Source organism: Rhyacophila brunnea, unplaced genomic scaffold (assembly GCF_057557595.1).
Source record: "Rhyacophila brunnea isolate RB1 unplaced genomic scaffold, BYU_Rbru_1.0 scaffold_21, whole genome shotgun sequence".
Lineage (NCBI taxonomy): Eukaryota > Metazoa > Arthropoda > Insecta > Trichoptera > Rhyacophilidae > Rhyacophila > Rhyacophila brunnea.
Genome location: NW_028232871.1, coordinates 13,608,052 through 13,620,261, shown reverse-complemented (window position 1 = coordinate 13,620,261; position 12,210 = coordinate 13,608,052). Strand labels below are relative to the sequence as shown.

Sequence of the window (12,210 nt, the reverse complement as noted above, 5' to 3'; positions counted from 1 at the left end):
CTGTGTGAGTATTGCTTCGCCTCAACTCTTGTCAACACATCTATACTTTGGTCGAGCATAGACGAGAAAATACTTTCTATCTTGCTGTATTTCTTTCTCTTTGTCGGGACCTCATGACTGAGAGCGGAATGCAGAAACATTTGTCATAACTAAAATTTCCTTAGCAGAAAACACTATGCAGAAACATTGTCCTTAGTTAAGATCATTTCTATTGAAAATAATACCATATTTAAAAATTCTCTTTCTTTAGGTAAATTATTTTATAATTGTTAAACGATGACAAAAATATGACAACTGCATTTTATAAATGCAATAACTATAAATACATATTAATATTTAATTATAATACTCTTATTTTTCCGTTATAAGTCATTATACGTGATTCCACAGGCACCGCAAGATATTTTTTTAACATGTAACACTAACGTCAAGTGTCATTCGTCACCTGGCATTTTGTATTTCTGCGGGCTGGCGTATAAAAGTAAAATAATATTCTGCAAGTACATGCCAAACGAATTAACATTATCAATATCCATATTGAGATACATTGTTAAATGAATTTGAGTGTATGGACTGTTTTATAGACATGCAAATTTATTTTGACAGCAGCTGTCAGTGGTAAATGGTAATACAAGGGGGCTGTTCATAACAAAAGTAGTCTATGGTTAAGGATTTCTTAACTCTATACTCAGGATTGTCTATAGTTAAGTCATGCTTTTCGGCGACTTATCCTTAGAATCGAAATCTTAGATTGTGCATTCCGCTCTGAGGATTTATAATAAATAATTGTCCTTTGTGGAAGCCAATTCCAAGATTGGAGAAACTTACGTAGCCCTTCACTTCCAACCGAAATAGGACAGTCTCAGAGGAAGTCAGGATCCATTTATTTAGACCACGAAATTTTTATTGCCATCAAGAAGGTGTAATATTAACTCTTATCTGACAAAACATGTAATGCATTAAATTAGCTTCAGACACATTACGTTCATTTCAAAATAAATATCTGACTGACAGAAGCTTGTATCTTAAAAAAAATGAGATTATTCAAGACACTGGAATAGGACAATTCGACGCCTTAGGACCAAAGAAACCTATCTCAATTTTTAGTGATTTTGAGTTACGTATGGTACTGGACACAAAATAACGAAATATTATGTAATATGTAAATTTACTTTTACTTGGGGTCAAGTAGTGAAAAATGAGACACATTTCTTTTGTTCTTAGGTCCCGAATTGACCTTTATGTGGTAGAACTCCATTATCACTGGAGAAGAGTATTATTTTCCATTATTAAAATTATTAAACACGTTTCATTCATAAATTATTCAGAAATAAACAAAAGGTAAATTGCCATTCTCCATTAGATTTTTTATCACGAGTGGTTATCCATTAACTCAACTCAATGGTTCCCTGCTTGGCATCAAACACATATTGAATAAACAAAATGTGAATATTTGGACAATCCGCAACACAAAGCTCTGGAGGCGAGCGGTTTTCCCACTACTCCACTGTGGGCTTCAGAAATGTGGACAGTTCAATAATTGGAAAACTTTCAATTTACCGTGATCATGTTCATAACGATAAACAAAAGTAGACCCACTTTTTTGCACTTCGAACAATTGAATTTAAAAAAAATATTTTTACCCTAATGAGAAGGGCTAAGTTAGTGATCCGCTATTATGAATATATTTTTACGGATGTCTCATTTTCTGTCGGTGCAACTGTTTTCTGTTGTGTCGTTAACGTATTGGATTTACCAGCAAATTGGTTATCCGCAGACTATCTCATCTACCCCATTAAATCTAGTCAAAGTAAAATAATATAGCCCAGTGTTTCCCTTATTCCTCATTATATAAATATTAACACCAAACAATCTTCAAAAATGCGCTGATGCACAATCATATTATATTCATAATAATGCTATGATGGATATTTCCTTCAGGCGATAAAAAAATAAAACTGCTCTTCCCTTATCCCAAACATTACGCACGGAAGCCGAAGTTGGGCATGACTTCCCTTCCGTACGTACAATCCCCTATCGAAATCTTTCATAAAAGCTAAAAATAAGCTGCCTAACGTGGATTCTGAAGAAAAAATTTTCAATTGGTCACTCAGAACATACATTTTTAATTCTAATTAAGTGTGCCGTGAAATGAATAAGTTTGAAAGCCACTGGCATAGTCCAATTAAGTGTGAAATATCAGAAATCTAAATAAATATTTAATGAAAACAAAATCTATAGATTTTTAGCAATTAAAATATTAAATTAAATAACAAAACGCAGGAACGTTAGTAGGTATTAGTAAAAAAATTAAAACAAAATGAATCAAGCACCTATGCAACGACTACAGTATTTAATTACTACCTAATACCCTTCTTTCTATACATATTTGAAACATCCATTTCCAAAAACTGATAAGTCCACAATGTTTTGGTAAAAATCTAATAAAAAATATCTAAGTACGAGTTTAATATTGTTAAGTATTATTTCACATAATATGTTATTATTTATAACTTCCAAAACCTGCTAAAAGTGTATGAAAAATAATGTATAAGAACTTTATGACAAAAATTGATCAATTAAAATTAAAATTATTAAATTGTGACCGATATGTCAAAAATTACTTTACTTATACATATTTATTGGAATAAAGGGTTTATGCAGTTTATTGGTTAATAAATGCGGATATTCTTCAATGTTGAAAATACAAATATGATGGAAAAAAGAAACTATAGTGAGTTCTCGACTTATGACCAATGGCATTTACGACGATCAAAAAAATCATGTCATGTGGGAAAACAGTGACTTATTACGGGAACGTAAATTATCTCCAAGATTTGAAGAAGGAGGGTGTGACAACTGTAGCCGAAATTTGAATGCAAGCTCCCGCTGGTTTGAAAGATTTAAAAAACATGAAACATTACGATACAAACATTGAGATACATTCATGCCCGGGTTTAAAGCTTTTGTTGGGTGGAAATATCGCTGGTTATAAACTCAGCCATTATTGATTTATCATTCTAAAAATCCAAAAACCTTCAAGGGAATCGATAAGTCTACTTTACTACTACATTATCATTGGAATAAAGAGGTATGGATGACAAAATGCCTTTTTCAAGACTGGTTTGACAACTGTTTCATTCCAAAGGTAATGAAATATTATAATGAAAAAGACATAGCTTTTAAAATGTAATATGTAGCACTAAAAGAACTAAATGAACTTGGAAAACCACCCAAAAAATCTGTGCTAAAAGACAAGGCTGCAGCTTTTAGCCAAATTAATGATGCAATTTGAAAATATGGACTCAGACACCTTCGAAGGTACGCCGCATCATTCAGCAAGCACTAGCCTGTTGAATCCATAATGTCCATAACGTCCATAATGAAATTGGACGTACGACCTAGAGTGATCTCGAGATAGAGAACTCACTGTAGAGATATACCAAACATTTATACATGAAACACAAAATTTCAATGTCATTTACCACAAATATTGCATTGTCGACTGATCGGTTTTTGGAAATAGACTACTGAATACTGACTATATAGACGCCTCATTTCATAATATGCTACTGAAAACGATAACAAAACAAATTAACATGTATATTGTATATTTAATTTATTAAACGTAACATTATTGTTGTGACCATTCGACGATGAGATTGCCATCGAATCAATTTTTGTCGGCGATCAGCCGCTTGGCCAGGAATCCGAGGACGATTCCGACTGAGAAGACGAGTACTGCGTGTGGAATGTATCTGGAAAAGGAAATTGTATCATATGTATTCATTTTGTCGACATATCCTAGAGAGAATTCATTGATTCTGTACACAAAACAAATTAATAAGAAGTATGAAAGCAAGTGCGCCGAGTATCCTCAAATATTACCAATATCGATTGTGTTGTGAATTGTTGTTGAAAGGCGGTTCTCGATTTTCATACATAGTTGGTGTACGAACGTTAAATGTACGAAAGTAAACAGTGAATGACACAGATAACAATGAAATAAATAAAATAACTTACTCTTTGTAATTAAAACATGAAGGCTCGGGAGTCTCTGCTTTGGCAGCTTCTAGATCGCCGACTTTAAATTTCTTCATCAATTCTCTGAAAAGAAAATATAACATTAATTCTTCCATCCGCTTGCATGGCGACAGGTTACCAAATACAAAAGAAGCTTATGACATATTTACATTATCATTACAATCAGACTGCCTGTTCCAACTTAGGGCTTGACGTCAATGCGTAAAGCACTGGTTACTCATCTAGAAGTTTTGGAGTTTGATTCCTAGTAAGGTCACAATACATCTATGTGATTTTCTCAAAACCTGGGTGTTTCAATGCTACAACTACACTATGCACCGTCATTGGGCCTTATGGCCCGTTCTTATTCGTTGATCGTGGGGGATACGTTTTGGACACGGTCACGATAAGTGAATTTCTTCTATTGTGTTAGAATCAGAGGGATATTTTCAACTAAAGAATATTCAACACAACATGCATTTATATTAACAAATTCAAAAAGTGACAAGAACAATCAATCAATACATTAAATTATCCTATCAAATTATATTATGTCAATAACATTTAGTAATTAAAATGACTCAAATTGCATAGGTATTAATATTTACAACCTCAAAAAGACACTAAAACCAAACATTCTTACTTATTAACATAAAACAAAAATATAAAGCAATAAACATTTACAATAACACGTATAACAGATATTATAGAATGGTTTTATTTTATTTATAACTTAGTATCACTTTGGGCCCACGTTGGTCGCCAGTTATACTTAGTATGTTTTAGTTATATAATAGACACACTTCCAGTTTTAGTATTTATTCCGAGTTCACAGAGATTAATCAACAATAACAGAGAATACTTCAAACGGTACATGAAAATAAATTAACATCGCTCGACTAAATAACCAGATGAACTTGCCAAAGGATTAGTAAAGTTCATTTCAGGTAGGTGTCACATTTGAAAACTAGATACCACACTTATCACCAGAAACAAATCTCGATAGTGTAAGGTGCTTAGTCTCAAAATAGAGGACCTGTATGATCAAAAGGTTCAGAGCTCATCAGACTAAACTGACTGGCTGTGAAAGATCTGTGAGATATCAATTTCGTAGTCAACACAGAGTTAAATCCTTATCTGTCTATATAGCGCTTGCGATGTCTAGTCAATAGGCCGCGCCATCTATGGGTCTCTTTTCGAAGTTATGCCTGCTATAATATTAAATAAAAGTGGAATAAGTACGATAAAAAAATTTGCGTCAAAATAAATCAAATTAATATTACGGAAGTGAAATTTCGAGATCAATGGGGGATTTAAAAACAAAACAATTTAAAATATGAAAACGCTTTTTTAATAAACTATAGATAACACAATAAACATCATACATAAAATAAAAATAAGATAACTTCTTTTTAAAAAGAATTTATATAGTTTACTCTACTTAGCATGTCTGTACTCACTATGTAAAAATTGTCGATACTGTCAAATAATCGGATTGCATGTGCGTGATTCACTCAGTATGGCGATTCCTGGGACGTGGCAGAATATGTCAAAATAAGTGTAGGGTGAAAAAATATTAAGAACCGATTGCGATATAAAGAATTTGCACTCGCTGGGGTCGGGATGATCGAGGGATACTTGTATTATTATATTATTAAGAAATACCTTGCATCACTGCTATGCCCTACATCTTCAAATGCTGTTGTCGCCTCCTTTCCAGCAAACTCTAGTAAAGCGTCTTCACCACCAGGATGCTATTAAATAAATAATAAAAAAAATTGGAAAATTGTCACAAAGTTGTATTTGAGATTAATTGGAACCGGATTGCATACTTCACTGTAGAGGTGAAATCAATCATTTTTTTTTCCGACCATGTCCAATCCTAATAAGATCAGATGGGCCTCCACGGAGTGGATGTTTGTGTTAACAGATTTTGTTTTTATGAGAAATGGATGTCAGCCACTTGCTCAACATATTAGGTCCATACTCAGACTCATACAAAAGTTGAAAAACAATATGTGTACTTGCCAGACCCAGGATTCGAACCTGAGATCCACAGCGTTATAGGCCGACACTTAAGCCGCACAGCCTTTAGGCATGGCCTTACTATTTAATCGGTACGGCAACGAGCTATATTCGTATTTTTCATACTATTTTTTTTATTGAACGAATAATTCACAATATTAAAGAATGTGACATTCTTTTATTGGATATTCATAATTTGAAAATACTTCTAGCTAAGCACTAGAAAAAAATATGACACCCAGCAGGATTCATGCCTATGTGCCTGACCACTATGCTATACGTCCCGTATCTAATTGCGACAAAGTTAACTAGTGGTATTTACAATAATAATTACAAAATATTTACATTAATAATAAAAACAATAATTAGTCTAGACACTCAATACTCATGAATTATACGTTGACTTGGTGAATGGTACGTGACAGCGATGAACTAATGAGTGAGAAGAATGGAGGGAGCTAGAGGTGGCCTTCATCCATCAGGGGATCGACCCCGGCAGATGATAATATCACAACAAACTGCTTTAAACATCAATTTTGTAATTGACCTCCCTTAATATTATGATATATTGTCAGAAAAATTGAAAGGTTTTTCCAATCAGAAAAGGTTTAGAATCACTAGGCAGGGTACACTATAGATAAATTTTAATGTGGTCAGAGACAACAACTTTACTGACAATTTTTTTTTCTTTTAATGTGTTGTTTCTATTTGCATTCATTATTACTTGAATATTATTATAACTGCATACAAGAAACTTAATATTATATATCTTTTTTCATAAATAGGTACCGTATGTTTTCCAATCAATACATTTATTACAAAATCTGACCCAATTACCTCTGTCAAAAACGCCGTGACGTTGTACACACCATTATTTATTGACATCCACAGATCATCCTTTTTGTTGTGTTTGCTGACTTCCGCTTGCGTTATTAGTTTAGTAGCCGACATAATTTAGAAGGTTTCTGTTAAAATACGTACAAAAATACTGGTCCCGACACAAAATAAACGAGACGATTACGCCATTAGTGTATAAAAATGTAATGTGAAATTGAATCATAAAATCAGCTGGTATAATAGTATAGTATCATAGACTAATATACTATTATGGTTTGTTCCGATTTGAACAATTTCAGAAACCATACCATAGATAAAAATATTTTTTGATAAATAATTATATTATTTGCGTTTTTGACTAATAAAATGACGGTAATGAAATCTATTTGGTTTATTTATGTTAAAATAATATCGAATATTACATTTATTAGGGAACATTTAATAAATTTTGTTTAAAATAATATTTTATACATTTTATAGTATGGCAATGTAGTGTGGCATTTTTCAAATTACAAAAAATACAAAACATAACCTTGCAAACTGTCAAATTCTCGTGTGTATGTACTTATGTAGAAGTGTTTTTCTTGTGTGTATCGCCAAAAAGCACACAGAATAACAATACGTTTTATTTACAACGCTAAAATGGGTGACACTTCGGAAAATAATAAGCTGGAGAGAGCAAAAATTAGCATTATTGATATTCTTGGAACCCTGCAAGATGAAACTTCAGAAGAACAACTATTGCATATTGAAAAGTGGATTTGCTCCTTTGAATATAAAAAGGGTATTTTTAACTTAATTTTATCATTAATTATATGATTACAGTCATACTTTAAGTAGACTCTAATAATATATTCTGTTTTAAAGTATTGCTTCTCTAATCAACCAAGATTCTAACTCTGCAAATACTTAAAATATTTTGAATTTTGTTTCATTTTAGATCTAGAGAAATATTCCAAGAAACACGACATTGAAAGCCAACTTGACTCGATAGTCGAAGAGCTGCGTGCAATCGTACCTAAATCCGGTACCCTACCTTCAGAAAAGATTTCCAACCCCCTGACAGGCCCCAATTCTGATTGTAAGGATTCCAATACGTTCCACGTTGATGATTTCCTGTATGATGATTTGGAAACAGAAAAGTTATCCGAGGAGGGTCTTTTTAATTTCAAATTCTGCGGAAAGTGTGGGTCACATAATATATTGGTTAGTTGATTACATGTTTCTTTAATATGTTTATTAGTGTTTTCAGCACACGTCAAGCTTATACATTCAAATTATATATGTTTGGTATGAAAATATGAATGACATTTTATAAACCATGTCCATAAGAACTTAAAGCACTTTCAATCATCAAATCAAAAGCAATGTTTCCATGTTATTTATCATTTTGCTAAGCTGTTAACTATGCATAATATCGTCGCCCCAAAAGCAAAAGGGCACTTATGCATAAATTGAGTTTTGAGAAAAACTTTAAGTGTTTTTCGAGTGAATTAGTGAGAAGTTATTACTTAATATTTTGAAATGAAATTTGGAACACATGTGACCTAATTACTCAAGATTGAAATGCGATTTTTATTTTTTTTATAATTTGTCAATTTTTTATTTTTAAGAGGTTTAAATTCACATGTTACCTTTTTCCTATATGCATTTATGAATAGCTTTATCTTCATCTTTTGATTTGCGAGCGTTTCCAAAATATTTATTTGAGCCTCTTTGTCCACTGCCAACATGTTTTTAAATCTTTCACAAATTTCATAAGTGCCCTTTTTCTGAAACGAAATTATTTTTTTTGCCCTTACTCACTTTTAAATAATTACACTTGTTACCATTTTCCTATATTATTTTTGTAAACATTGCACATAGTTCCTAAAATCGTGTACATGTTACCTTTTTCCTATACATTAAATGAAGATCAGTTTACAAATACACAAGTGACCTTTATTTTCTTTGCTCAATTGTGATTTCATTGGTTTTTTTTTCACAAATGCCGTTTTGCCCATAATGTAGAGAAAAAAATTGAAGAAAACTGCATTCATAACTCAAAACTGTCAAAATTGCACATGTGCCCTTTTGCTTTTGGGGCGACGGTATTATGGTTCAAATTTAGTTGGTTTTACATAACATTTAACTCTTAGACTATAACTATCCATATCTAAAACATTCTTTCACCTATCATTTACCTTCCTCTGACAGGCAGTCTTTGACTCCCTTATAATGGTGAGGGTTCAAAATAATGTATTTCCGAAAAGACCATAATTCGTCACTGAAACTAGAAAAATGTGTAACTCCGTTTTAATCAAAAATTTACTGAATGCCATCTGGTGGCCGTTGTTAATATCTACCCGTCTTGCGAATGATGTAATTCTAAAAAAATTGTAACATTGTTAAATCATGGTTGATTTAACTCCATAACCATATTTATACACGAAACCATAATGTTTTTTGTTTCTCCTGTAATGTAGTGTTTTTTGGGGTTACACAATTTTCTAGTTTCAAAGACGATAATATGTATAATATCACCATAGACAAATTTTTTAAAATTAAATATCTGTTTCAATTATTACAGGATACAAATTTGATATCACACTCATTATCAAGAGAAAAATTACAATACATTTTTGATGTCTTACTTCCCAAAGGCATTGACGGTAATAAAATATTGGACGTTGGATCCAGGATTGGCGCTGTATTATATGGAGTAAGGAATTGAAATATTAAATCTTCAATGATATTCTGATATTACATAAATGGTGTGTATTTGCACGGTGTGGAACTTGTTAAGCAGTTTATCTAGGTCAGACTGGCAGAGGAAGCTTTGTTACCATTTAAAAAAATAGACATTGGAAAACAGGCAATTCAGATTCACAATTCGCCATGCACCTTAATAGTAATATTGTAGACCGAACTTATGGTTAAATACCTGTACGTTAATATGACATAGTTAATTGACTCATTCTCACGAAGCAAATTAAGATAAATACAGTTGAACTTGGTTATTACGAGGAAGATGGGACCGACTGAATTTGCTCATTATAAGTATTACTCGTTATATCAGAGAATAGGTATTTTTAAATGAGCAGTCACATAACACAAAACGTCACAATTCAAACAAAATACACAATTAGAATTTTTCTTTAGAACTACAAAAAAAGTCTTTTATTGTAATGAACGCTGGTAGGTACCTACCGACTTCAGCTTGGATTTTTTACATGAAATTTCAACCATATGAGTGGAATTGTCGGCAAAAAACACCAATTAGGTACTTAATCACTTAACTAGTGTCATAAGCGTAATCCGATCCCGGCGGCATCAGTCTACGGTCGAATTTTATTGCTTAGGGTCGAAAATGTTTTTAAACGATCGACCCATCAACATTTTTAAGAAAATTTTTGATGATATTTTTGCTCAGTATATCCGATAAGTAGGTAGCTCGTTATAAAAGTGAATAAATGTATGGAGAAAATCATAAACTAAAATGTCAACGAATGTTTCCTCATTACATCCGACATCTCGCTATGTCCGTGATCGTAATAACCGCGTTCGACTGTATTATGCATTACAAAAAAAACTCCAGAAAAGAAGGGATTCCAAAAGTAATACATCCCTTCGTTCTGACATAATGTGTCCTAATGCCTTTCAAGAAATTTAAAACTTAGGTATTTTTTTTATTTGTTTCCAGGCATACTATTACACCAATGCCAAACATATATACGGCGTTGAAATGAACAAAGAGCTCTGCGACATTCAAAGCAAGATTATATCGGATTTCAAAATGGACAAGAGAGTCAGCATTATACACAGCGATATCCTCGAGCAAGAAGACATAATTTCAGCGTGCGACGTTGTAGTTCTCAATAATGTATTTGAATTTTTCTCCGACACGAAATCCCAAGTGAAAATCTGGCAGTTCCTTAACCAAAAGCTCAGAAAAGGCTGCATTCTCGTCACGATACCGTCCGTCGAAGAAACTCTGGAGAACTTGGACATCTATGATGACTACGCTAATTGGCTTCAGGTGTTACAACCCTTCCAAGAAGAGAATTGTATACAATTCGATGAACAAGCGATGCTCTCGTTTCATGAGATTTATATGTATAAAGTGAAATAAAATTGTATTAAAATAGGTCTTAAATTGATTAGTTACTTATCTGGAACTTATGACAATCCGCGTTCATGGCTGACTATACAACTGTCCACCAGATGTCTATACTGAGGCTTCTCTCTCTACCATGCAGTAGCGAGGGGTGGAGGTAGGCTGTTAAGATCCGCCATAAATGGCGCACACTTGTCAGTTATACGTATTTGTTTTCAGTTTTCATTGAAATAAGCCTATAATTTACAGATAGTGTTGGTTTCATTTTTAACCCTTAGAAACCCATCCATAATAGATAATAGTCAAAAAAATACTCGTCTATCTATAAAATATCTAAAATTATGCAATTAAATCATTCATAATTTTGAATATTTTATAGAAAGAATAATATTTTTTATCTATTATAGTTTGGTTTAGGCAGGCCTTAAGGCTGTACATCAGTTGAGGCACGGTCTAAAAAGATCCTGGCTAGGCGATGCGCGGATTGCGGGTCGCGGGTGCAAATGACGCCTGTCAAACGAAATAAAATTTGTCATATAAATCCAACATACGTCCATTTTATGTTCTGTTTATTGTTCTATTAGTAACAATAATAACATATTCATTGACAAGTTTTCTTTTTAAAGTAAATGGGTAACGTTTTTAGTCATCTTTACACGATTTAAGAATTAATTGGCCCGTCGCCATCACAAAACAAAGAGACGTGTTTCCAACTCGACGTTCTCTCACTGAATGCGAGCGAGTCCAAAATTTCGTCGCGCCTATAGTTGGAAATTATTTGCCGTTTCACTGATATATCACCTTAATGAATTTAAAAAAATGAACGAACAATATGTGTACATAATATGTATTATTAATCCAACAAACTGAAATAAGTATGAACTAAAAAGTGTGCACAATTTTATCATATCGCCCAAAATATACAAAAACTATGATGGTTTGGTTTAGGCAGGGCTTAATTGATTTTTAAAAACTAACCTCTGTAAATTCTAGTCTTTCTTCATTAAAAACAAATAAGTATGACTATCAAAGTTTAACATGCACTTTTTATGGCAGATCTTAACAGCCTACCTCCACCTTTCGCTACTGCTACCATGACACATTAATGCTTGCTGTATCGAGGGGTCAAGGGCCTACATAAGCTCCCTCGAGAAATAATGTGAAAATATCATCAATCCAAGATGTACATTTTTGTTATACTCAATCCAAGTTAGGATGGCAGTTAGCTG

General features: G+C 32.8%; 2 protein-coding genes across 2 annotated transcripts; one reads left to right on the top strand and one right to left on the bottom strand.

The window, feature by feature from the left end:
* Positions 1–590: 590 nt before the first annotated feature.
* Positions 591–7,154, bottom strand: LOC147070751 (cytochrome b5-like). The gene is made up of 4 exons (XM_085949173.1): positions 6,886–7,154; positions 5,689–5,777; positions 4,024–4,107; positions 591–3,758 (listed from the first exon to the last, which is right to left on the bottom strand). Exons 1-4 carry the CDS (start codon positions 6,997–6,999, stop codon positions 3,674–3,676), a joined length of 372 nt encoding a protein of 123 aa, XP_085805299.1. The 5' UTR covers positions 7,000–7,154; the 3' UTR covers positions 591–3,673.
* A 258-nt stretch (positions 7,155–7,412) lies between these two features.
* Positions 7,413–11,285, top strand: LOC147070750 (uncharacterized). The gene is made up of 4 exons (XM_085948816.1): positions 7,413–7,669; positions 7,826–8,091; positions 9,455–9,586; positions 10,568–11,285. Exons 1-4 carry the CDS (start codon positions 7,528–7,530, stop codon positions 10,994–10,996), a joined length of 969 nt encoding a protein of 322 aa, XP_085804942.1. The 5' UTR covers positions 7,413–7,527; the 3' UTR covers positions 10,997–11,285.
* Positions 11,286–12,210: the final 925 nt, after the last annotated feature.